Source organism: Dermacentor albipictus, chromosome 9 (genome assembly GCF_038994185.2).
Source record: "Dermacentor albipictus isolate Rhodes 1998 colony chromosome 9, USDA_Dalb.pri_finalv2, whole genome shotgun sequence".
Taxonomy (NCBI): domain Eukaryota; kingdom Metazoa; phylum Arthropoda; class Arachnida; order Ixodida; family Ixodidae; genus Dermacentor; species Dermacentor albipictus.
The window spans coordinates 38,559,355-38,586,893 of NC_091829.1; the positions used below are offsets into that span (position 1 = coordinate 38,559,355).

General features: G+C 47.1%; 2 protein-coding genes and 1 pseudogene across 6 annotated transcripts in view; 1 reads left to right on the forward strand and 2 right to left on the reverse strand.

Moving 5' to 3' along the window:
- Window positions 1-6,362: 6,362 nt before the first annotated feature.
- LOC135916545 (nucleoredoxin-like protein 2) lies at window positions 6,363-26,175 on the reverse strand. 3 transcript variants are annotated; one of them, XM_070525176.1, is made up of 3 exons: window positions 26,111-26,175; window positions 8,775-9,043; window positions 6,363-6,905 (listed from the first exon to the last, which is right to left on the reverse strand). In XM_070525176.1, exons 1-3 carry the CDS (start codon window positions 26,114-26,116, stop codon window positions 6,764-6,766), a joined length of 417 nt encoding a protein of 138 aa, XP_070381277.1. In that variant the 5' UTR covers window positions 26,117-26,175; the 3' UTR covers window positions 6,363-6,763. The 3 variants fall into 3 exon arrangements, with proteins under 3 accessions (XP_070381277.1, XP_065306038.2, XP_070381276.1); XM_065449966.2 differs by having other exon boundaries at window positions 8,742-9,043; XM_070525175.1 differs by lacking the exon at window positions 26,111-26,175 and adding an exon at window positions 14,248-14,429 and having other exon boundaries at window positions 8,742-9,043.
- Window positions 23,089-24,123, reverse strand: LOC135916492 (uncharacterized; annotated as a pseudogene).
- Window positions 25,593-27,539, forward strand: part of Cpes (Ceramide phosphoethanolamine synthase) — a 74,980-nt gene continuing 73,033 nt past the window's right edge. Inside the window, exon 1 of one of the 3 annotated variants that reach the window (XM_065449937.2) lies at window positions 25,593-25,814. The gene's annotated coding sequence lies outside the window, so the exon portion shown is untranslated. Of the gene's footprint in view, window positions 25,815-26,151; window positions 26,293-27,539 lie in introns of those variants that run through there. The other 2 variants (XM_065449930.2, XM_065449933.2) reach the window with 2 other exon arrangements.

Sequence of the window (27,539 nt, forward strand, 5' to 3'; positions counted from 1 at the left end):
CTTTATTTGCACCCGTCAGGGAGTATGGGTGTCCGGGGTGATACCTGGTGCCGGGTTCCTGATGATCCCATCGTGTGGAGCTTTCACACACACACAAAAGCACGCAGTCGATTTCAGGACCTACCTTCCACCGAAGCTTGACTAGAAAGACTAATCTCTTACATTTTGAACACCCCCTGTGCAAGTGCCCTTATTCATTATTGTAGAATATTGTGCGACATTCCACACTGCTGTGCACTACTGTACAGGAACTGAACAAAGCATGTCGAGATTGCTGCGCCAGTTGAACGCGTATTGTTTGATGCAGCTTGCCTGCACAGAAAAGCTGATCGAACTCAATAATCAAGTATTAAGAGGCTTCTGCATGCTCCCTCATCTGACAACCATTGCTTCGTGCAATGAGTAAAAAACGAATGCTCGCTGCACAATTGGAACTTACGCGATTGCCTATTTGCGAAGCTGCTGCTTTTCCGTATAGCATAAGCATAACTATGCCTAGTATGGATGCCACTAAGTCTGCTCAACGTTTCTTATATTTTTTTTTTGCTTGGTCTGGCTTACAAAATTTGGGAACTAGGAGCTAGGCGCATTTTGTGTATTTAGTCTTTTTTACTTATAGCAGATTGTTACTTTCTTTCGTGTTTCTTGAGACGCTCCTTCGAAGTTTCACATACGAATTCTCAAAGACTGTTTGAATAATTATTACGTGCTCTACATATATTCAATGCACCGGTGATGAATCTATAATTTGATGCATAATGACACACATTGGGACTACTACGTCTTGAAATAAAACGTTAAAACATAGAAGGGCCGGAAAGGAACATATTTCTAGCGGCAATGAAAGTGCTCTAAAAAAATAAACACCCAGTTTATCCTTCAGCTGGACGTTGATGACGTCACAATGGCCCGGTCAGCCGTGACAATCGGCAAGGAAGCCTGTGGCTCGGGGACATGCAATGAGGTGCGCTTAGCGCGAGACGTGCCCGTAGCACGAACATAACGTGTAGCCCGCGAACGCGTTGCTATACTTGCAGGTCCCACGAGGAAGTGTTCCCGCCAATGTTACGCCACATTTACAAACGTGCGAACTCCTCTAAGAAGTTTCGCGACACAACGTTCGGGGGGGGGGGGGGGGTGATTACAAAGAAAGAAAATAGAAACAATGCGACCGTCGGCTGTACCTCGAAATGAGGCCAATGCGAGGAGGAGCGCGGCCCGGTTGGCTGGTTATAGCCATGCATCCGAAGAACCAGATTACGAAGAAACTGTCAGTCATACTAATATATGTATTGCAAGCTGCAGTCATGTAGAAAAAACTATATGAACATCATGACCTTGACGACACATTAGAGAACTTGCCGTAGCAACTAATTATGCTGGAGCAATCTAGATGCCCTTGACTATGTTGCAAACTGCTTAATTATTAAGTGCGAACTTTTTTTAATGAGAAAGCCTTAGATCTCGATTTTTCAAGGTCGCGTTGTGAGGTACAGAAAATCGGAGCGTTCGTGCCACTCCTCGCGCGTGCGTCGTCTTCCACATCGCTGCCACGTCAATAGAGAGTTTTAGAATAGGGGCCCATAGTTTGGGGCCCCAAAGAGCTTCGCGGCTGTTAGCGTTGGGGCACGCAAGAGTGAATAGTTTAGAATAGAGCTTTGCGTTTGCGGATAGCGTCTTGCGCTGACAGCGCCACTGCGGCGTCTAAGAAAAACGATTAAAAATAATAAAAATAAAATATTCAATTTTATGATATGAGTAGTAATTTTGACTTGCGTGTATTCGCGTTTAATTACAATTTAGAGGTTATTCTTCAAGCAGCAAACAATTAGTTGTGCTTAGTTTTGAGGAACAAAACCAACTTTACGTGCCTTTACCAGCCAAGCTTAGCCGTGTTAGGCCTACGAGCCATAAAATCCACACTCGAATTCGGAATCGGCGGCGTCCAATGAATCAATCTTCATAACACACGCTAGTTGAGAGAAAGCGATAACTGCAGCCACTTCTAGCTTGTGAACTTCACGCGTTACCGCGAATCGAACCCAGTTTGGTGCTAAGTTAGAGCCGTCGCTTCGGTGGGTGCCGCCATGTTTGTTGACGCAAAGCTTTTGGGAACGCTATTTGAGCTCCCGCTAAATCGGTGAAATAGCGTTCCCAACGGAAAATCCAAACGCAGTTTGCGTCTTGCGCATGCGCAGTGGTTTCGACGCTTTTTCTTTGGGGCCCCAAAACGTTTGGGGCCCCTATTCTAAAACTCTCTAATGCCGCTAATCATGCGGCACAGTTAATCAATATAGAGTTAATTAGGGTACTCGAACCGACGACATTTGGTGGGAGTCGAACCCACGGCATTTGGTGTTGCTTAGGGTTAAGCGGATTAAGGCACATGGTAATTAAGGTAGCGTTAAGGCATTTGAATCCACGACCTTTAGTGGGAGAAAAGTAATAAGTAACGCATTCGAATGAGAATGTCAAGAGAGAAGAAAAAACATCTTGAATGAGCATGATGATGACTTGATTTGCAGGAGTGGTCCCCTCTTCATGGAAATCCACGCGCCGTCATGGCTGCGACCGCCCTCTCAACGACATGATCTGGTCCCAGAGGCGGGAGCTGGACAGCTGCGTCTCCTACTGCTCTTTTGGGGGTGGTGGTATAGAGGAGGTAAGTCTGGATTTTGTTTGCAATCTATGACAATGTACCAGAGTGTACCTAGCTGTTCGCAGTATTTACATTGTTCGTCATATAGAGTAAAGGAACATCAGATGGAGCCTCCTTGGGGGAGTAAATGTGTTGGTTTGCAACAATCTGTGTGTTGTCTCTCGCGTCTTCGTGAGCTTTGGATGTGGTGGTGGGTGTGTACTGCGGTTTAGTCTGTAGTGTTGATTAATTTCTTGGCATGTTTTAACCAATTCAAAACGCAACTGGTTTTATTTGTTACAGTCGTTTAAATCTTGAGTGCAAGGTTCCTACTGATACACGGTTTCTAGACATTGAAGAGTCGTCTGACAAAGCGTACCGCACTTAACCTTTTTATTTCCTAACTCCATGTAAGCAGTTGGTGTACGTGCTAACGGTCGTTTATCCGCACTTTGCCCCGTTCCGATCTCTTATTGCGATAGCAATTATATGAACACTCCAGGCGCATTTCTGCCGTCGCCGTGAGGTTCCGTATAAAGTCCAAGGGCGATAAAATCCTCGCCGCGCGCCGTATGCTGTATGTGCGAGGGAAATCGTGCAAAGGTGAGCCGGCGATCGCAGCTAAATCTCGCGCACGCAATGGAGGAAAGCGGGGACGAAGCGCGCCGCCTTCCGTCGCGCACAAGTCTTCGGGGGAGGGCGGGGAGGGGGAGGAGTGTTATACTCCGGGCGGCCGCGCGCCCCCGACTGGGCCACCAGAGGGTGTCTACCAACCGGGAAAACCGGGAATTCTCAGGGATTTTGAGTAGTCTGGAAAACCCCAGGGAAAACTCAGCGAATTTGTGCCTCTATCAGGGAAATACAGCTGTAATTTTATTGAAAGGGTCGAAAGTTGCCGTAATGCTGGCTCGAGTAACAGACAGGAATTGTAATGAATCGTCTCTGACGTCCTGTCATCGGCTAGAAGAGTTGCCAGAGTATAGTCAACAACCGACTTTCCGGATTCCCGATAACTTGGACGGCTTCGCGGCGCAACCACGTACCCCATAGAGTCAATGTATCAGAACGTCTGAAATTTCGGACGCAAGAACTCATCGCCGTCCGATTTTCCGGACGTTTTGCCGTGACTGCAGGTCATAAACGGCATTAATCAAAGCCACCACCGCTGCCATTTTGATTAGCTCGCCGCCTCGAACCGGCGCTCTCGCACGCAGATCCGCTGGTAGCCGTAGCCACAACTGCGGCAACGCTAGGCCTAGCTGCTTCGACGTTCGCCGTGAAGCTTGTTGCCGTTGTGTGCCGTGTTCTTTATCGAAAGAATTCGCTGCTGTCAGCAATGGCACGGACTACGCCTTTGTGGTCCTCGCGATTGGCTTAGAAGCTTGGAAAGCACGGTGCGTTGTATAATGCCGATTCCCTAAGGTCAGCTTTGCCTCTGTACAGAAATGTTACTTCGTGAAGCATACGCAAAAGTGGTGCAGTGAAGCATTACAAGCGTGGGAAGGGGCTATTGCCATGGGACACAGTATGTATTCCTTAATTATATACGCGTGCAGCCGGTATTTCCTGTTACAGTACGAGCACCGACATGCCTAATACGTGTACCGACAGGCCTTCAGAACGTTTTCGAATGACCCTGTGACGGTTTGAGCCCTTAAGGGCAGTAAATGACATGCATTTATTTTTTCCAACTGGCCGATTTTTCGGACATTTTCGCGGCCCCTAGGGAGTACGAAAAATCGGACGTGGACTGTGCAACTGACCAAGAAGATCAAGAAATGGTCCGTGGGGCGAACGAGTGGCAGAAGGAGGGCAAGAACAGAAAATACCTACGCTTTGAGGAGTGAACGGGAAAGGAAGAGTGCTGCCGCCGTTTCGAAGGAGCTTGAGCTCAAAAAACAGTGTTGGCTGACGCCGAGACGCAGGTGTCCATCATCCACACCAAAATAAACTCTTTAAAGCAGTGAAACACAACACTGAGGCATCGTGCGCGGGCTGAGAGTATGTCAGGACAGCTGAGGTTGACTTACGAGCTCTTGAGAGAGAATCTCAATTGTGACAAAGTTCGGGCCTCATACCACTGAGCTTGTTATCAGCTGATAGAAATAGCTCATATCCGAAAATATTTGCTTCTGTATGCACCTCCTTTTTATTCATATTTGAGAATGTCCGACTCCATTTGCAATTTATTTCGAAGACATTTTATTTGCTGTGCATTTTACTAACTACTCCCTTCTATTCTTTTTTTGAACAACATAAACACTACTCCTTAGTATTCAAATTGGATTAAGTCGTCTTTTCTTAAATTTTTCTCACATGCTTACGAGAGAGTGACAGCATCGGGCGATATGGTTTCAGCCCGTCTTGACATAAAACGTAGTTCTACATCACTCAGGGAATTTTGCAAAGGCACTCAGAGAAAACCTGGAAAACTCGGGGGATTTGGAAATGTCAACTTGGTAGAAACCCTGACTGCTGTATCTTGAAAGCCATCTGCGATGGGCACAGAGTCCGCGCCGCGCTGTGTTTTGCATTTTAGGGCGAAAGCTCAACGTACGCAATGTCGCGCGAGGTCATTCATCGCGTCGCAATGAACTTGAGCCGCAGGAGCGCGAGCGTGGCAGGTGTGACGTCACTCCACGTGATCCGCTGCGGAGAGGCGTCGCAGATGCGCTCGCTCGGAGCCTCGCCGCTGTGGTACCACGTGACTAGGCGAGGGCTGCTTCGCCGGCGCTTGGTCGCTCGGTCTCGCCATGGATGGCGCGCTGGCTAGGCCGTCTGTGGCCGTGTAATCTAATCATCCAGTAGATATAGCTAGACGGCAGGCTGCGAAATCTCAAATTTGCCTGCTGAAACAGCGGAGCTAAGGGTGGCCAGATTGGCACGTTATAGAGAAGCTTACTTAACGCGGAAGCGTGCCAAGACCGACGCTACTGCAACCGCCGCTCACGTTCAGCAACACGAACAAAAACAAGGACAATGAGACGAAGCCGTGGTTACAAACAACACCATCCACAACGAACGTTTGACGAATCACACCCTTTGCCTGGTGGCAAGCTCGACTGCGATGATCGTGACTTCATTCACCGTGAATTCACCGTGACTTCACGGACAAACCGTTCGGCGGCGTGTGCAACGCGTGTGATGGACTGTGGCCTAACTTTAATGACATATTGTGTGCATAGTCTTTGCAAAATCAAGCCGAACAGTCTATTCGCTCGTGATGACTAGGTTTACAAGAGTTAAACCTCAGCCAATGTTTTTTACTTCGTGTTGATGCGAACGGAAACACGAAGGTAAATTCGCTCGCTGCTGCTGCCGCATTTCCTCACTGCAGCGTTTTGACAGCGTGTTTTCACGGTCGTCGAGTGAGATTGGTTCATGTTTGCTTGTGCGCGCGTGGCACCGTGCTTGTTAATTTAGTCAGTGTGCCGATAAAACTACTATTCTTACTTGGCATAGCTGTCCACTAAATGGCCTTTCGGGGAAAACTGCGACTTTCTCAATTTATTAAATTTTACGCTCCCAAGTTATGTGTGCGTATTAACGGATGTGTGTGCACGCTGAAATTTCAACCACTGTGATGGCGAGTACACAATAGCTTTTGCATTCTTCCCCTGCCTGAGTTTGGCTGTCACAGACAGAATTCAACCTTGCGGCGTCGTCCTCATCCACATCATCAAACACTCACAAAAATACACAAAAAACACAATAGGCGTACAAATTGCAAAACACAGCTTATTTATTTAGTAGAAGTGCAGTGAATAAATTGTGAGCCTCGAAATTTTGCTGTTGAAAGCAGCAAGTTCACTGGATTAAGTCCAGCTGTGGCAGTGGGAACAGGTATAGTTTTAGATGAATTATTCAATGCCACTGGGTTCACTCCTAATTGGAATAGCAAATAAAAAAGAATTGTGCCGGGAAGAAGCCTTAATTAGTTGGCCACAGGGACGAAAGTGAAACGCTAGCTGTAACTGTAGGTGCGATAGAAACTCTAACCCTGGTGGCTGAACAAATGAAGATTAAGCAGGTTTGAATCGTGATGTGTTGGAGCCAGAATAGTTAGCCTTTATTAGGCAGCGTCCACAATGCGAAGATCTGCTAGCGGGCAACCTCGGTATAAACCTATGACATATCGGTCCACTTGTGAAAAGCTTGTGGTCCCTCTTCCTGGACCTGTTCGCGTCCACTCGAAGTGATCACCGTGCCGTCCATCTTGAAAACAATCAGGGTAGGGATGCCTTTGACGTACTTGCTTGTCAGCTCCCTTTATTGTTGGGAGAAGAGGTGAAGGGAAAGAAAAATAAATAGGCTTATCAGTGCAGTGCTAGAATGAGTCTATAGTTTATCGTTTACGGAGTGGGGATGTGGCGGCGACAACTGTTACCGACGTGAACCAGAAGTGCGAATGCGGGAAGAAATAAATTGCGCTTTATGGATTGTCAGTCGTGAATACGGGTGAAATTCGGTGCGATGTAGCCGTGAAGACGGTGTTATCTCGTCGTCGTTTAGGAATTATAATGACGAAAAAATTGTGTACACCCCACGCACAGTTGAAATTGCTTTTAAGCAATGATTTCGCGTCCACTTCACGGCCGAGCAAACCCGAACGCCGAGGCAGTCATCCCGCTGCGGCCTAATGATGCCAGCGTCGACCAATCTGCGTTCGCTACTGCCTCTCCTGCCGCCTATCCCGCCTTTCTCCTCTCAGCGTCCGCACTTCGCGTCCTCGCCGCACCCCTTTTCAGTGGTTCAACTATATTAGCACCATCTTGAAAGATCACAACCCAAATCCCAGTGCAGCAGAGTTCGAAACAAATCGTTACACCCGGCGTTCTCCCTGTAAATGGGCGTTTCCGCTTCCCGTGGAACGTTTTTTTTTAAGCGCAGCTTCTTAGGCGCCCGTTCCTGCGGCGAGCGTCGGCGTCCCTCGTAACCGAGGGAACGAGCACAGCGAAGGATGAAAGAGCGACCGCGGAGCGCAGCGCGGGATGAAAGACGGCGATAGCGAAGAGAGCGAGAGGAGGAAAACGGAGGAGGAGGGTATGGCGAAAGGGCGTGAGAAGAAAAGCGTAGTGCCGCGCAAAATGGGCTCTGCGGCAATGATGGCTACGAGATGGCGCCAGAGTAGTGCGCGTCGTCTGTACGGAAACAAAGCGCTGCATGACCGGAGGTCTGTCTGCGGCGGCTGCTGCGAATCGCGCCCACGTCTCACCCATGCACCGCCTCTCGCGAACTCCCGATTAGCGAGGCAGTCGCGCCACACTTCGCTCCGTTTGCAACGTGCCGCACGAGACAGATTGCCCGTGTCAGCAATTACATCGCGAAATAAAAACACGTATAGGGCTGCGCTCAAATTTCGCATTAGGGAGTGTCGTAATCGTCGATGACCTTTCCCGTCCTCCATGCCCTGCATTGTGGGGATGCGCGACTCTCGCGCGTCCCGATGTTTTTCCCGCATAGCGCGTCTCCTGTAATGTGGCTTCGCGGCGTGGCCTGCGTGATGCCCGCGGCGGTCGATGTGGTTGGGGCGCAGTGCGAGAGATGGCGCGAGTGTTGCGCTGCTAACGCCGCCGACAGGCGAGGTTACTTGGGCGCCGAAAGGAAGGCGTTTCCTCTTTCCCAGCGGGTCGGGGAACGGCGTGGACGTCCCGCGTGCGCGCCGACCCATGCTTCTGCGAGACCGCCTCACGTGGCCGCCTTCGAACGTACCACCGTTGGCGTGACCGAACACGCGAACGACCAGGCGTTGGGATCCAGCATGGGGCGAACATATTCGCTCGTTTTCCGGTCGCGGTGAGTCGGACTTCTAGATTTGTCGCGCGCCCATCGGCATGTTTTGTGGATAGCAACTCGGCTAGCAGGCATTGATCTATGAAAGGTGCAATAAATGCCCTTGTGATTGTTTGCACTACTGTGTTGTCGTTCCTTTGTCCTAAGAGCGCGGAGGAGAACCCCACAGCATGCATGCTGCAGCGTGGCCTGCAGAGCGGGTCGCTAGACCGTACCGCGTAGAGCGAACATGACGATTGCATCACGTGTTGGGCCTATACGTTTGGCTTCAATCGCGAAGCGCGATGCTCTCTCCTACACGCGCACTCACTTTCGGAAGGGGTCGTCGTACTTCAAGGCGTACCAGTCTCCGTGGCTCTCGTCCATGTATTTGAGCATGTCCTCCTCCGAGTGGTCCAGCGAGACAAAGACGACCTCGGTGCAGGGAAGCGCTTCCTTCACCTCGGCGTACACCTCGGCCAGGATGGGTGTGAAGTGACGGCAAGGCGGGCACCAGTGGGCCGAGAAGTACAGGGCCACCACTTTGGCGTCGCGCAGGACCTCGTCGGCCGAGTGTTCGCTGCCGTCTGCTCGAATCAGCGTTTTGCCACTGAACATGACCGCGTTCTGCACCTGAGATGAATATTATGCGTTATGTAGAGTTATGAATCAGCAAAACTTTAAATAACCAGTAATTATATGTAACGTTAAATTCAATGAACTAGCTTAACTATATACATACTACCCTGACTGTTACAGCCCATACGATGTTGTTGTTCCTCAAAGGAAGATAAGGTACACTAGTTCGCTTTGAGCAAAACGAGAACAAGGTGTAAGCAGGAGCCAACGTTTCCACGAGTGGACTTGTCTTCTTCAAATGTTGGCTCCTGCTTTCACCTTGTTCTCGTTTTGCTCACTGTCTTGAATATCCATCTCCCGCCTTCCCCGTGTTTTCACCAGTTCACTTTGTAATCTATGCATGTGCCGCCGTATTCCTGTTTCTTAACGTTGCAACCATCATTGGTTGCTCTCGCCTATCGCACGATCCTTCTTAAATTTGTTTGTTCACATCAGAGTCTCATCCCCATAGCTTGCAAGTTCTTGTGCTAAATCCACACCGGAGGTAACGAAAGAAAAGGAAAAAAAAACAAAGATCTGGGGTTTTGCGCGTCAAAACCACGATCTGATTACGAGGCACGCCGTACTGGGGGAATCCAGGTTAATTTTGACCACCTGGGATCCTTTAACGTGCACCTAAACCTACCGGTACGTGAGCCTCTTTGCACTCCGCCCCCATCGAAATGCGGCCGAAATCGAACCGTCGACCTCAAGCTCAGCAGGACAACGCCATAGCTAACCGCTGTGGGTGGTGGAGGTAACGAACTGCAACGATTTCCTTCCTTCCTTCCTTCCTTCCTTCATTCATTAATTCAGTAATCGAATCTGGCCAAATGCTAAGCCGACGCACTGCACTCTTATCAAATAAACCTTTACAAAGGCGGTCCAAAGGAAGTACCTTCCTTTCTATACCACGTCCTTTTTTTTTTCATTGTTTTGGCTATTATCGTCAGAATCGGTCTCTCGACATGAAGGAGGAATTCAATCGAAGCAAAATGATATATAGCTGCAAAAAAGAAAAAAAAATGCCCAGTGGATCTGTGTTCTTAGATAACTTAAATCGTGCGTGGATTATTCATCAATGTGCTCCGATCGAAGGAAGCCGTATGTGGTGGATCTGCGGATTTAATTTGGGCCACCCTGTGACGGTAAACGCGGGCCACTCTGCAGAGCCTGTGTACACACAAGCGCGTTTGGCTTTCCGACCCGTGGATTCCGGGAATGCGACGACGAGCGCGACTAGGGAGGGAATCGAACCCGCCGACCGCCCACTCCGTCGCAGAATTGCGGCCGCGGGTGACCATGGCCGTATATTCGTAACCACTATGTGTGCGTGTGTTTTTTTTTTCGTTTTTATTTAAAGCTTTCTTTGCGAAGTCTCGCCGACCTTCGCTGTGAGAGCGCGCGTGCGAGCGCAACAGTTTTCCAGTAGGCCGACGGCGTGCAAAACAACGACGAAGTGCCGAAAGTAGGTTGTGGACGGAAAGAGAGCGGGGGGGGGGGGGGAGAGAGGGCAATCGTTTCACAACCTGCTGTGCATTGCTTGCCGCACCGCTTTCGGCCGCAGCTGCAACTTGCGACGCAGCTGTCAAAGCGCGCGAGGTCGGTGCCAACGAGTGTTTTGGTTGCAAGACGGGTGTTTTTTGTTTGTTTGTTTTTTCGCCTGCACGCGCGAGATCGTAAGGCCATGAGGCTAAGTGGCTAAAAGCCGTCATCGTGAAACGTTAAAAAAGATAAAGGATAGAAAGGAACTAATGGCACTCGTGTGCTCATTTCAGAGGGCTCTGAAATCTCTACTGAGGTCGTGTAAGAAAGCTTTAACGCTTTCTTAGGCGCTTAACCGCTTAACCATTTCAACGTCTTTTGTTTTTCTTTCTGTTTCGGAGGTCACGCGATGCGAGCTTCGGCCTTTTTATGCGAAGCATATTACGAGGGCTCAACCCAGCTCCTCAGGCGCGGCGGTGTCGCCATGAAACCACGTGACACCGTGACGTCACCACAGAGGAGAAGTGGCTTTGGCTCAACTCTTGCAAGATGGGCTGGGTGGGAATCGAACCAGGGTCTCCGGAGTGTGAGACGGAGACGCTACCACTGAGCCACGAGTACGAAGCTTCAAAGCGGTACAAAAGCGCCTCTAGTGAATGCGGTGTTGCCTTAGAAACGAGCTGTTTCTAAGGCTCAGGCGTGCGTCGCTTGCTCAGGCGCACATTTCGTTGCCGCGCCGAACGCTGCGTTGCTCGACGCTCACCGCGTCCAATGCGGGGCGTCCAAGGCGAAGCAGAGTAACGCATGAGTTGTTTCTTCGTCTAGCCGAACCAAATATAGCCAAGCAACAGCAGTTCACCAAGCTAAACAGTGGTTCAACAACTAAAATAAAGGCTAGTATGCTTCGCATCCTGGGCTTAACCTTACCTAAGCCACAGCCATTTTTTTTTTCTCTCTTTTGTTTTCTAGGATATTATAAAACGAACACGACGGTTTATTTTTGGTTGTGAATAAATGAAAAAAAATTATAACGGTATAACGGCAAATACCCCTCTTGGTGTGGTCCTCACGTTCCTACCTGACAAAAGGAATGTCAAATGAAGCACGGCGGGACAGAAACGCGGGAACGTACCGGTACCTCAGTAACGCTAAGGGATCCTGACGACCTCCTCAGCTCGGCCATGAGTGATTGTCACTTCTTGGCGGTGTAATCAGCTCACTGCTGGCGGTAGGCATCCTATCATGGTGGCTTTTACTGAAGTATTATTTTTCCACACTATTAGCGGACAAGCTTCTGCGTTCTAACCGTGTTATTAAAACACATGCAACGTCATAAAAATGAGTCTTTATGGTAGTTTTGTTTTTCGAAAACAAAAAATGGCTGTGGCTTAGGTAAGGTTAAGCCCAGGATGCGAAGCATACTAGCCTTTATTTTAGTTGTTGAACCACTGTTTAGCCTGGTGAACTGCTGTTGCTTGGCTATATTTGGTTCGGCTAGACGAAGAAACAACTCATGCATTACTGCTTCGCCTTCAAGAGTGGAACGCGACAGCGTTCCCGTCGACCCGCCAAGGGGTGTAAGACAATGGGCTACAGGGCAGCGACTACGCGCCCCGCATTGGACGCGGTGAGCGTCGAGCAAAGCAGCGTTCGGCGCGGCAACGAAATGTGCGCCTGAGCAAGAGACGCACGCCTTAGAAACAGCTCGTTTCTAAGGCAACACCGCATTCACTAGAGGCGCTTTTGTACCGCTTTGAAGCATCGTACTCGTGGCTCAGTGGTAGCGTCTCCGTCCCACACTCCGGAGACCCTGGTTCGATTCCCACCCAGCCCGTCTTGCAAGAGTTGAGCCAAAGCCACTTCTCCTCTGTCGTGACGTCACGGTGTCACGTGGTTTCATGGCGACACCGCCGCGCCTGAGGAGCTGGGTTGAGCTCTCGTAATATGCTTCGCATAAAAGAAAAGGAAATAACTCTTAAAGGGCTAAGAAAAAGAAAAAGGGCTAGTGAAATCGCGGAATTCTGCAGGCTTCACTGTCACCGTTGGAATTCGCGGTTATGGTATATCAGCGCGAAGCTTAGTCACACAGCCTTTGGATGTCTGGCCAGCCAAATATGCCGCAATACTAATACCGTTTCGCTAGGGTTAGTTTTTCCTAAATGGGAAAAAAAAGAAAACATCTTTAGAAAAACCTATATGCTGTAGCAAGAAATTACGGTTCAACACTTTGACTTGCGCTACGGACGGAGCAGAGTAATGCGAAGGACGCAGACACGGTTTACAGGGACAATACTCTGTAAAATAGTTTACACCTTCAAAAGTGAAAAATGGTGTACATCGGTTTATAACGCCCACCCTTACACGGGTGTAAGGATGTCAGTTTTACACCGATTTAATCCTTTCTTGCTTTTAAGGGCGTAAATTATTTGACGCATTAGAGGGAGAAAAACAAATCAGCGTCTGTTTCGTCAGCTTTCTGCTGCGGCGTTGTTATTATACATAACGTTATGTGACTGAAATCAAGTAGCCCAACTATATACGTAGATTAATAAGTTAGAGATCGTCCGTTGTAATACCAGTGAAAGCTCGTCAGTTGTTGTTTATTAACTGGGACAAAATTGAAAGTCGGTCTACTAAAGAGCCCGCTGTCTCGAAGTCATGCGTACCTAAAAACAAAGCAGTGGGTAACAGAAGCGTTAATAAATTGCCGGTTTTAATGTCCGGAATGGATACACCTAGATACGAGAAATGTCTAAACTTTCACGACTGCTTTAAAGCAAAAAAGGGGGGAGGAAATACTGACTATATATTATAAAGGTAACTGTAGGTTACAAGTATGCGAAGTGATATTATTATTATTATTATTATTATTATTATTATTATTATTAGTAGTAGTAGTAGTAGTAGTAGTAGTAGTAGTAGTAGTAGTAGTAGTAGTAGTAGAAATAACCTCTACCATGTGTCACAATTTTATCACATCATCTGGATTACTTAAACTGAGGGTGAGTCGAACTATAAATCGCAGTGTGACGTTAAATGACAAAGCTTTATTAATTAGGTACTCAATTATTCACTTCAGTGTACATGTTCAGATAGCGGAATCGAAGCTGAGCAGTAATGAATGTAACATCTATTTAGCGGGAATCACGAGCTTGATACACTAGCTTCGAGAAGCAGGTGCTCGAAATCTGCGGCGCAATGCGCTGATGTTCCAGTTAAAATTTTTTCAGCATTTCGTACTTCTGCACTTTGGTATAAGGGCTAACTTAACGAAAAGAAATTCTAGGAACATCATTATCTACCTGTTCATGTTCACTGCAGGACGAACTCCTCTCCCAGCGATCGACAATTGCCACTGACTTGCGCCAGCTGACCCCTCCCTCCCCCCCTCCGCCCCCCCATCTTATCGCACGCAGATTTCCTCATTTAATCGCACCCCCCAATTCTCTGTCGTCTTCGACTGCGCTTCCCTTCTCTCGGCACCTATTTCGTAGCTCCAAAAGACCACCGGTCACCTACCCTAAACATTACATGGCCAGCCCCAAACACCGTGAATTTCAACTGGAAATATCGGCTTTACCCCTGTTCGCTCCCCATCGCACACCGCTGCTTTCCTAAAAAAACATATTTCCACCTAAAGCGGTCACAACTTTCATACAATTTTTCATCATACAATGACAACTTTCTCATCGATCGCACGGGCAAATCTCGCGTGTAGAATGCTTGTGACTCACGATTCGAAGCCGTAAAACACACTGGAACTCAGCCTCCGAGGTGTCTGCACGTATAGTCCGAGCTGCCGACGACGCCGCAGACACAAAGCGATATTGTGTGTACACAGCGTTGAGGCCGGCAAGTGATGCGCGGCGTGCTCCGCAGGCGACTGCCAACGCAGCAACGCTCGTGGCGCGATGGAGAAAAGAACACGTTGCCGCACGCATTGCGACGAGCGCGCTTCTTCAAAACATTCGCACAATGCCTTGGTGTTTGCTTGTTTGTCTATGTGTCGAGTAAAACGGGTTGCGGGTTCGTATTCGTATTTGCAGCGCGGACATTGCAGAAGCAGCAGCAGCCCAGAGGGAGAGAGATAAGAAGGAAACGGACCAGCACTTTCTGGGGTTTAATGCTCCGAAACTACACAGTCGGTTGTACGAGGCACGCCGTTTGTGGAGAGGCTCTGGATTAAATGTGACCCACCTGGGGCTCTTTAGGAGAAAGTTTTGGTTTGGGGGCTCCTATCGAAATGCATGGGAACGCTGAAATCGCTTCTTCTTTTCCTTTTTTTAATTATGGGGTTTTACGTGCCGAAACCACTCTCTGATACTGAGGCACGCCGTGGAGGGGGGGGGGGGGGTGCGAGGGGGGGGGGCTCCGGAAATTTCGACCACCTGGAGTTCTCTAACGTGCACCTAAATCTAAGTACACGGGTGTTTTCGCATTTCAACCCCATCGAAATGCGGCCGCCGTGGCCGGGATTCGATCCCGCGACCTCGTTCTTAGCGGCCCAATGAAATCGCTTTTCTCAACAACCGCTGCGCGAATTTAATGAGATTTGTTGAAATTAAAAGGAAGAAAAGTGACATTCTAGTGACTGTTGGAAGCGGATTTTTTATGTAGGCTGCCAGTTATTTTCTGCAAAAATTCTCTAAAATCGTAAGGTTTCGAAAAACGAAACTGTGAGGTTTACAGCTCTGTAACTCAGCTAGGAAAAAAATAAGATGTGACAGATATGTAAACCACACGTGATAATACATATAAAGCGGCCAAAATTGATATACGCCGCTCTGAAATGTCACACTAATTTGTGCCTATAACATTTGCAAAACATTTGCAGACACTGTAACAAATTTACGTTAAGCTGCAAATTTGTGCATCAGAGTTGTTCGCTTGACGCGATCTAACGGATGCGGTTTACAGAAAGGCAGTATACCTGTTTTCTAGGCAGAGTTACAGATTTGTAAACTTAATGCTTCTGGGTTTTTTTTTTTCGAACTTGCGAATTTTACGGCAACGTTCGTCAAAAATTTCTAGCCTTAAACCAAAGTTCTGCTTCCCTGCAGTCACTAGAATTTGCGTCTTCTCTCTCAAATAAAACAACTTTCATTCAAATCGGTCCAGCGGTTGACTCGCAAGGCATTCCTGCGTTTGACACGTGTACTTGAATTGGCGGCGCGAGAGTTATGCCCGAGCTAAAGACTTAGAAAAAGAGCGTTGAGTTGTATTTCTAAATTACGCCACCGGCCGTACTAGTAAAGAAAAAAAAACCTTGTGCAGTACAAAACGGGGCTAACTGGCGGTGTACCCGCCGTGGTCGCTTAGTGGCTATGGTGTTGGGCTGCTGAGCACGGAGGTTGCGGGATCGAATCCCGGCCACGGCGGCCGCGTTTCGATGGGGGCGAAAACACCCGTGTGCTTAGATTTAGGTGCACGTTGAAGGAGCCCAGGTGGTCGAAATTTCCGGAGTCCTCCACTACGGCGTGCCTCATAATCAGAAAGTGGTTATGGCGCGTAAAACCCCATAATTTAATTTTAATTAACTGTCAGTGTAAGTGAATAGCCGAACGCTTGTAGAAAGCTATTCGGTCCTTTTATAAAGAAAGGATGCGCTTAATTGAAGGCGTATATTTGTTCTAGTCAGTATATTTAGGTGGCGTTTCTTGTAATATTGCGTAATTCTGTTGAGAACAGAGCCGACAACCAGCACTTCTTTTTAAATCTTTCTTGAATATAATCTTGACTACCCGGGGTTCTTTAGCGTGCACCAAATTAACGGTACACGGGTGTTTTTTTTTTTTTCATTTTGCCTCTCATCGAAATGCGGTCGCGCGCGCGGCCGGAATTCGATCCCCGCGCCTTCGGGCTTATAAGCAAAAGACTTGTGGCGCCGCCGCCTTGACGTTCCCGCACCACCTCATCGTGACGTCACAGATTTTCACGACGGCATCTGCTCGCGCACAGAGTTGGTTTCGTTTGTATACGCAAATATGGACCACATTTGTGTTTCAAGGGAACGAGAGGCCCAACTTATAGCGGGCCTCGAGAACTTCTACTGCGCTACAACGGCTCAATTATGCGAAAATGCTTTCGAAATTTGTGACGTCACATTGGGGCTAAAGTTTCGCCGCGAATTTCGAAGAAAAAGTACTGCAGTGTGGCTTTCATTTTCCCTTTTAATGATCAACCTATATCCGCGAAATTAGCGAAAGTATACTGTTAAGAGAATGCCTTATCAGTGACAACTGATTTAGGTACCTCTCATTATAAAAACACAGTTCTTTTTTTTTGCATTACGCGCTTCTCGAAATGCGGTAGGCGTAGCCGGGAATCGAGCCTCCATAATCTTGCTTTATTTAATTCATAGGATTTGCATTAAGAGAAAACGAGAAAAAAGAAATTAAATAAAAGAAAATCATGTAAAAACGGGCAGGCTTTGCGTTATGCAAGAACTGCAGCAATGCCTCTGAAAAGTGTTTGTTCGAATCAGACCCGCGACCTCATGCTTGGCAACAGAACGTCACATCTATTGAGCCATGGCGGCGGGTACCAAGGTTAGGACGCCCCAGCCGCAAGCATAGCGCGATGTGAAATTTCCCGAAATTTTGAAGCCGTAAAAAAAAAAAAATACCATGAGAGAACTAGGTTCTTCTTTCCGGAAATATTGGAAATACTGAAAAAAAGTATCCACTTTTCTTAGCATACACGGAAGTAAAAAAAAAGATAACAGCAGATGATGGTAAATGCACAGACACCTTTCTAAACGTTTTGGCAAGATGAGGACGTTTTGTAACAAATAACCCGCTTATTTATTCGCTCGGACATTATTGGTAGTTTGCGAAATTTTCGTCCACTGACCACGAGTGCCTGCGCACACGTGGCGATGGTATCAACTTCATTTCGTCAACAGAAAGGATTTAGTTGATTTTAGTGGGCTTCCAAGGTGCGTGAGGTGGCCGTCCGATCAGTTCCTCTAGTGGCACCCGTTATGGTCGTGAGTCCCTGTCTGTCGGCGACTTCCAAAGCCCAGCTGACGGCCTGCAGTTGAACCGCCAGGTCCGAGCTGGACACCGCATCCTCCCACCCTTGCCCGTTAGAGAGATGCCATTCTCTTTTCTGTTTTAGATTGTCGCAGTCGAATAAAATGTGTTTTAAATCTGCCTTTGTGACCCCGCAGAGCTTACATTCGGGGGTGTAGACTCCTGGGTAGGCCTTGGAGTAGATATAGGGTTTGGGGAAGGTGCCTGGGCACAAGTGTTTTATTAGCGAGGCGAGGCTGGTGTGCTGTCTACACGTAGTTGAGTTTTTCTTATTTTTCAGATCGCGGGAGGAGCGCGTTTGTCACGCGCGGTCTATCACATGACCCGCAATCGCAAAAACTAGGTCAAACATGTGGGCGCCTGTAGACATTGTCGGATCTCACACGTGCTCTTGCAACAAAGGAACGACAACACAGTAGGGCAAACACTCACGAGGGCATTTGTTGTACCTTTCATCCAGTAATGCCTGCTAGCCATATCACAGCGCACAGAACATGCCGATCTCACCGCGACAGGATAGCGAGCGAATATGTTCGCTCCCGTGCTGGACGCCAAGGCCTGATAGTTCGCGGGTACAGTCACGCGAACGGTGTCGCCTTCAAGCGATAGTGTTCGACCATTCTGGTGTCTCGCTCCCAAGCCTTTCGCAAGACGTTCCCGCAAGGCGGGTCGGCGCACGGGCGAAATATCCGCGCCTGCAGCCTACTCCCTGTCGCGCCCGGCCGTTAGATGACGTGAGCAGCGCAACACTGGCCGCCGCCGTCCGACTCAAAAGGTTGAGCCTCATTCATCCATCCATCCATCCATCCATCCATCCCATAGAGTTAGTAGAATAAGTCAGTATAGTAACTCTATAGTATAGTATAGTACAGTATAGTATAGTATAGGAGTCAGTATAGTAACTCTATGATCCATCCATCCATCCATCCATCCATCCATCCATCCATCCATCCATCCATCCATCCATCCATCCATCCATCCATCGCGCCATCTCTCTTAATGCGCTGCAACCACACCGACCGTCGCCGGCGCTCTGCTGCGGGGAGAAGCCGAATTACAGGAGACGCAAAAGCCATGAGGGGAAAAAAAATAGCATCAGAGGACGCGTCAGTGTCGAGCATGCCCGCAACCTACAACAGAACAGAGGGAAACGAGCGGTTTTATATATATATATATATATATATATATATATATATATATATATATATATATATATATATATATATATATATATATATATATATATATATATATATATATATATATATATATACATATATATTTATTTATTTATTTATTTATTTATTTCAGCTCGCTTGAAGCTAGTTAGCGATGGTAAATGTTAAATGTTGGTGAATAATCGAAGAAATAATGAAGGCCAAGCATTTTTTTCTCTGAATTTCTTGTTAAAAGCTCAGTGACCGTCGCTTAAGTGTGACGTCGTGATTTTCGGGGTTTTTCTCGTATTTGGGACTGGTTTAGGTGTAAATTGTGCGTTTGGTTCTTCCGAAACGCAGTATAGTTCTTCAATTAAAGAAAAACAGTTAAATATAGATGCCATGCAAATGTTGTCAAAATCCATGACGTCTTGACAAGCCAATGCGCGCACCGTTGCCACCATAGATTGCGTTTTTCCATATTTTCTGCTTTACCACGCTTCCTACTCACTTAACTTAGCCTTTTTGTTTAGTGTACATCTCAAAGCAAAAAATAAAAGAGAAATCCCTTCTAACATCAAATCTAGCGAATGAAATTGTTTCTCACTAGCAACACCTTAAATATCTTGCGCTATAATAGTTCATGTTTGTGGCGCAACCTACAGCCTGCCACCTTGGAAGATGACAGCAAAAGACTTGCGTCGAGACTGAGAACCAATGGAAAGTGGGAACTTCCGCGAAGGCTTTCCTTTTATAACGAGACAGATTACCAAACCACCGAGCTGTTCATTTGCAGGGAATTAAATTATGGGGTTTTTACGTGCCGAAACCACTTTCCGATTATGAGGCACGCCGCACTGGAGGACTCTGGAAATTTCGACCACCTGGGTTTTTTTAACGTGCGCCTAAATCTAATTAAGCACACGGGTGTTTTCGCATTTCGCCGCCATCGAAATGCGGCCGCCGTGGCCGGGATTCGATCGCGCGACCTCGTGCTCAGCAGCCCAACATCATAGCCACTGAGCAACCACGGCGGGTATCTGCAAGGAACAGCTACTGGCGAAAGAATTTCTAAAACTACTGCGCCTGCTCGCAAATTCTGCACCGAACTGCTCACCTTTCGGCTTACATGCACTTTTGAAGTATCCTGATGCGAAATGTCTGTGTCCAATATTTTTGTTCGATTTTCAGTCAATAGTTTCGAATTACGGCACAAAGCTTCAATTAGTCTAATGCACCGCGAACAATTAATTATGCAACCTTTTACGTAACCACGTTCAAAACGCGCACGTGGAAAAAAAGTGGACTATTCGTGTCACCGAAAGTGGAAATGGTGGTTACGTAATATCACAGACAACTAGATGGCGTGCCAGTCAGTCAAGTGCGGTGGTTGAAGGCTAAACAGTGACCATGTCGCCGAAAAGCTGCCATATTTCACATTCCAACTGTGCGCGTCTGTAGGAAGCGCATGGTAACTCGGTCGTTTTCGCCTCTTGTGTACCGTGGAGCTCTGGTGAATTGGAGCTTTCGTCAGCGTAGTCTTAAGAGGGAGCTTTAGCTCGGGTGTTCCTATCTAAATACATGTAAAAGGAGAATTCGTTTTTCTAGGCAGCCATTCCACCAAATTTGACGGGGTTTGCTGCATTAAAAAAAACTTAAAATCTAGTGACTGTTGGTTTCGAATTTTCGATTTAGGTCGTCAATTTTTTATAAAAATTCGCGCTCGACATGGTCTAGATGACTCCTGGCGGGAAAGCGCCCGCACCGTGAAATAATTTACACCCTTCAGAGTGAATGAGGGTGTGAATTATTTTACAGGGCAGGACGCTCGCTGAGTATCCTTCGGTGTATACGCTCACGTCACGCGTTGTTTCGACCAAGTCGAGCGTGAGCTTCAAGTTAAGGTGCATTTCTGAATACGGGGGTAATCAGTGCTTCAGTATACGTCTCAGTGGTGTTCAGTATACCGTAACGTCGCCACGTCATCTTTGCGGGAAGTGAATAGCGTGTTTTTCCACCGCCATGCATTTGGAACGCGTTTTTGAACCGGTCGCGTTAAAGTTGACGTAATTAATGACTAGCCGCATTCTCGAGAAATTGAGGTTTCACGGCGTATAGTTACTGGGTTGACATGTATACCCAATAAACAAATAAGACGACGCTTTTTTTTTTCTGTCAAGTGTACTCATTTACATATATCCAATTATGTTCTTCATGCCCACCCAGACATTCGTGGACAGACTTTAGGCAAGGCACACGAGAAGCTTTCGAAAGCCACTTTTTTTTTGTGCATGAACAAATTACCAGGACTGTCCTCTCTACAGTTTTTTATCCGATAGAAGTATAATCTTGTGTCTCGCGTAAGTGATTCATGTAGAGGTTGGCTCTCGGAGCAACAAACGATGGAGATGCAGCCCACCGCCATAATAAAAAAAATTGTTAACAAGCTATGTGAAATACGATATGTCGCCTAAGTTTTTGTGCTTACAAAGCAACACTAATCTGACTATCGCATAATGAATGCACCCTATTTTATAGTGGGTAAAAATAGACCCTTTATTTTCCGGCTTTTTAAGTCCTGGGGAAAAGAAAATGACGAAAGATAGTGTCCTTCCTAAAGGTCTATATTTCAATCATGCCCTCACATCCCTATCCGCGGTGCAAGACAGAAATGAAATTAATCAGTATATATATTAACACAAACAATCGTAGTCGCATCCTCTCTGACGCCTTAAAAGGGCCACTTTCATCGAGGAATCAGAAAACGTAGACACAAGTGTGTTCTCACGTAAAATTCACATGAGATGTAGGGCTATTGTCTGCATAACTATAGCGAAACTATCGTAGTACGCTCGTTTTCGCGTTTCAATAGCGCGGCTTGTAATTAAAACGTGTGTTATTGTTTGCTGTTCCTGCAACACCGACGCTCGTTCGAGAGCGCCTTTAATCTGAATTCTGTTAGATATATATTCCTTGATACACGTTTGCACAGTTTACACGACACACAGTTTGCAACGCGGCATCTTCTTCGTCAAGACGTTGAAGGAGTGCTTTGTGGTACTTACTGTTCATGACAAACCGCACGTATACACGATGACATTTTCTTCTTTAATCTGCTTGTCTGTGTTTTAATATCTTTTTCGCGAACACCTCAATACATCTTGGCAAAGTTTTAATCCATAGCACATGTTGTGGTAAACAAGATAATTCTAGGTTTTTTTTTTCACGCCCCTAAGAAGTGTTATGAGAATTCGGTTAAACCGGATATTCTCCTGTTACGGCCTTTCGTAAACGGCATGACTAAACCAAGGCGTTACAAAACCAATAAACGCTCTCCTCCTTGTGTGAGCAAATTGTCAATATGTGTCACGTTATCAAAAATAATCAAATTCATATGCTTTCTTTTCTCTTGACGTTCAAGCGAAAAACCAGCATCTGTATTCAACGCCTGCCGTCTTCGCGTGAGCGATAGCTTAAGCTGCTCGTTTGGTAGCCGTGTTTGCATGATCGAACGCCGCACAACGGCGCATCGCATTTCCCGCGCGTCGTATGTATGCAAATGGTGCGGTAATGCGTCAGGAAGGGAACGTAGCGCTGACGTTGCTCTGCAAATTGCGAGCGGTGGGTGTGACGTCGAAAGGACGTCTATAGAAGACGTCGAGAAGACGTTTTCCCGACTAAGGTATGCGTTCGAAGGCCCTACAGGTCTAAGATGGATGCCGAAAAGCTCAAAGTGCAAATGATAATGAGCGCCAGCTACAGCTCGTGATAAAATGAGCAGCACAACACCTTTCGCGAAACATGGTCGTGTCGTGTGTACGGCTATTCGTGCATTAAATTATTTCCCCCGTCTGTTGAAGTGTAGAAAACAACTCAAACAGGGGGTCCACAAGAACGTGTATGGATATAGTATATTTTAATGCTTTAGCAGTGGGAGTGTTAGAGTGGTGGGAAAAGAAGTACGTGTGTGAAGTGTGGGAAGGTGGTCCCGTGGTACAGATAGAGAAGGGGTTGGAGAGTTTAAAGAGCATATATATAGATTTGGACGGTGCAGGCAAAATGGAGTATTGGCACAAAATTTCAAAGCTGCACGGTTCCCCCTAGTGGGTATGTGCCACAATGATGATGATGGTGATGATGATATCATCATCATTCGGTTTCAGATCCTGGTCGTAGTTACTGACGTAAAGCGCGATAGTCTGCTGATCGACGCCGTCAAAAACGAAACTGAGCACACAACGCTACTTTCCAGAACACCTCATCAGGGGAAAGCTAGCACTGGATACTTGGACCGGCTCATGAACCCTTTGAATCGGGAGGCGGCGGCGCGCGCCACCTAGCCTTGAATGGTACTATATTCATGTATACCTATGTATTTACTCTTTTACTTTTGCATTGATATTATCCACCAATCAGATAGCCTCCGTTTAGTTATTTCTACCTGTTCAAAGTCTATTTTACTTTCACTGTCTTTAAAACCCAAAGCTTTGAATAGTTCCCCGTTACATTCAACTGCAGCGTGAAGTTGTTTACAAGCAAGTATCAGGTGTTCAGCCATTTCCTCCTCCTCTCCACACGCCCCGCACAACAAGTCTATCTCCTGGTATCTGGCTCGGTTCGTTTTAGTTCGCAGTACGCCTGTCCTGGCCTCAAACAACAATGAGCTTCCCTTAGAGTTATCGTGAATATTTTCTTTGGCTGTTTCTTGCTTAAACGTCCTGTATGTCTCTAATGCTGATTTGGTTTGCAACTCGGTTTTCCACATAGCCCTCTCTGTCTCCTTAATCTTTTTCTTGATGAATGATTCCTTACCTGTCCCCCCCCCCCCCCCCCTGCTGCCCAAGTATTTGCTTGACAATTTTCTAGTTCGCTTCCTCCACCTTGTATCAACATTCCTCGTGTATATGTAATTGAAAACCTTCCTAGTCCACCGCATTTCTCACATTTTTCTCAATCGCTCCTCAAATGCTATCTTGCTACTAGCCTCTCTGCCCTCGAAAGAAGACCATCCCAGATCCCCCTGCACCACAAGATTTGGTGTCTTGCCATGTGCTCCTAGTCCGAGCCTACCCACACCACGTTGCCTAGTTTCCAACTGTGCCCAGGTCTCTGCTCTCATACATAAAACTGCATTGGCAAAAGTCAGGCCCGGAAACATTACCCCCTTCCATATTCCTCGTACTACCTCGTACCTATTGTAGTTCCACAGTGCCCTACTCTTCATAATCGCTACATTTCTGTTACCCTTAGTCGTTACATATTTTTCGTACTTTGTCAGATACTCAATGCCATTATTTATCCACACCCCAAGATACTTGAACTTATAGACTATCTCCAGCTTGGCCTCCTGTATCTTATGCTCGCCGCAAATGTTATCATTAAAAATCATGACTGCTGATTTTTCTTTGCTAAACTTCAAACCTAACCTGTCTTCTTCTGTACCACATATGCCCATCAATCCCTGCAGATCTTCTGGATTGTCAGCCATTAATACAATATCAACCGCATACATCAGTCCTGGTGATGACTGTTCAATCAATTTTCCTTGTTTGAAAAATGATAGGTTGAAGCCGAGTCCGCTTTGCTGTATTTTGGCCTCTAAACCTTGTAGGTACAGCATAAAAATCAGAAGTGACAATGGACACCCCTGTCTAAGCCCTCGCCGAATCATTACAGGCTCCGAAACCTGCTTTTCCCATTGTATAATCACCCGGTTACATTTATAGATAACTTTTAAGAAATTTGTTACTCCATCTTGCACTCCTAAAGTGTCCAGAATGCCCCACAAGCCCTCTTGAAGCACACTGTCATAGGCTCCCTTGACATCCAAAAAAGCCAGCCATAGGGGCTGTGCTCCTTTTCAGCTATTTCAATGCACTGTGTTAGTGAGAACAGATTGTCTTCTAGCCTCCTATGCTTCCGGAACCCATTTTGTAGCTCTCCAAGCACCCCCCTCTTTCTCTAACCATGCGTGCAGTCTGTCCTTTATAATCTGCATAACCACACTGTAAACCACTGGTAGTTATTTATGTCAGCTTTGTCCCCCTTTCCCTTATATGTCATTCTCATCCTACGTAGCCTCCATTCGTCAAGTACTTCACCATCCATTAGCATTTAGCTCACCACCTCCCTTAATGCTTTTTTTAGATTTCGGGCCCAATTTCTTTATTAACATAATTGGAATACCATCGGGGCCTGCCGATGTGCTACTTGGCACCCTCTTCTTGGCCTTTTCCCACTCTCATTGTCCAAGCGAAAGCAGTGGATTGACCGGGCTTTACCTCTCCGACATGTACAATTTCTCTGTTCCGTAAAATTTTCTCTCATCATGGTTCCTATATGCTCCATTGCTTCCTCTCCTTCTAACCGAGTTCCTTGAGCTGTTACTATATACCTCTGCTCTAGGCTTCTCCTATTACCCAAGGAGTTCAGATGTTGCCAGAATTTCCTAGCTGCCTGTTTATCTTTTTTATTGCTTATTTCTGACAGCCATTGGGACCCTTTTGTCTTGATTTTCTCGTTGATCAAATAGGATGCTTCCCTTCTGCATTTTATGTAGTTTACCCATTTCCTCTCTACTTCTGCTTCAGGTTCTCCCTTACTTTTAGAATACCTGTGTTCCCTGGAGGCTTCCTGGCGTTTCTTTATGGCCTTCTTAACCTTTTCATCCCACCAGCTCTTGAGTTTTCGTATCCCTTGCCTTGTTGTCCTGACTCGTTGTAAACTAGCGCACCTCGCGGCCATTTCTACAACGAACGCACTAATAGCTGGTTAATGTCACTCGCACGCAATTTTCGCGAGAAAGACGAGCCACCGTTCGAAAGAAGAGCGTGGACGCGTATCGTGCCGCCATCTCTGGAGCCGTTCGCCAACTAATCCCGCGCATGGTCAGTGATGCCTTGCCCGCGGAGTGTGCGGAGAAGCAGGCAGCACAGCAGCACCGCCAGCCGGGCCGCCCGCGCTCTCTCCCTATGCAGCAGCTTGCATTCGCGATCGCGAGTGGCTGGCTGACAGCTCGCTTCCATGTGATCCCGCCGCCCGATGGGTTACGAACGCCGCCTCACTCCTCCGGGTTCGCCGAGTCGCCGTGGAGCAGCGACTAGCATGACGGTGAGCGTATACCTGCCAGCCCCCCGTATCACTTCATCTTCTCCCACACTTTTTGCCGTAACGGAAGACAAAAAGCGCGGTTCTGTCGGCTGAATAAAAAAAAATATACAAAAGAAGAAACAACGCCGATTTCGCGTCGTACCCGTGGAAGCGCCGATCGCGTTCGACGGAGCAGAGGAATTCGGGAAGCGCAGGAGCGTCTTGTTTTTGTGGCGTTTGGAGGAGGTGGTGGGTTCGCGGCAGCTGTCGCTTCCGACAGAAATGCTTGCGGCGTCGACGGCGTTTGGTGTACGTACCTGCATGTGCGCTTTCGTCCGGCTGCGTCGTCTGTTTCTGTCGTCTGTTTCCGTCGTCTGTTTCCTACCGCGGCTTGGTTAGCGTGGGCCTATTGACCATCACTTCGTGAAGGTGTGAATTCCTGCGTCGATCACTGCGCGGAGTGCGAATCACAACGGGAGTCCGTCGTGCGCGAATTGCGGTAAGCGTTGCACTTTTTGATTTGCTCGGTGTCATATCCTCCGCGCCCTTTCCCCCGGCCGCTGACTTCCACGCGATGAATCTCCAAAACACGAGTTGCATGTGTGTTGGACAATTTGTGACGCGCAGCCTTGCGATGTGCGTGCGCGTATTGGGGCTCTAAAGCTTCCGGGGTAAACGCGTCTAATATGCTGTGCTTCTGTGTTGCGATGTTATGTACGGGTGTTTCTCTTTGTTGGCGGGACGATTTCGACTGGGAGCGTGCTCTCCGGTATCGTTGTGATCACAAAACGCGCACGCCATTTTTAAAACGCGTAGCAGACGACGCGCGTTCCACTTGCCAAATGAGAAGTGGTAACAGGTGCCCCATTTTTCGATCTTACAGCTGCGACACGTTAAAACACGTCGCTTTCGCGGGTCAATAGAACGATTCGCATTTTATATGTGCGCATAAATTAAATGGCTTAAGACATTAAATTAAGCTTGGGTTACAAATAGAGTCAAGATGCGTCGGACCAGAAACTTATATCCTTCTTTGAAGAATGTGTTTATACCGTTAAGAGTCAAGCAAAAAGAGCTTTGTCGACGATTAAGGTTAGAAAATGGGTAGAACAACATGTCGGCAATAGAACCATTTGGGTCGGATAATATAATGATTCCATTACATTGCCAGTACTGTTCGCGCATCGTCAGTGGTCCGAGCGACGTTCCGTCCACGGGATCAGCCAGATCGGCCGACCGTGAACGGTGGACGTTACGAAATAAATAGAATAGGGTGAAAGGAATTGTTAACATTCTGGAGTCTAGAATTTTGAGTAAAACACGAAGAGAAATGTCACTGCCGCGTGACAGTGTCTATTCACCTGTCTACCAGTCTTGGGCTGTGTCGAAAAAAACATGTAAATGTTAGATACTATCTTAAGGCACTTATTGTGTACCTTGTATGCGTGTCGTGATGCATTCGGTAAGACATATATCAGTATCTCTATTTTCTATGCATCGTACGAAGTACCGTACATCTTAAGATACAAGGTACACCTATGTTAGAATCCACCAAGAAACACAGAGTCCCTGAGAGAAGTTAAAAGTTATTCCGAGGCGACACTTTCATGCTAACTCAGTTTTCTTGTAACCAGTTGCGACTGAGAAAGTCGACTTCTGTGCGGCTCTGGTATTAGCAGTTAATAAAGATTTACTATATTTAACTTCTTTAATTATACTCCTTAGGTAGAATGTTCCAACCGCAAA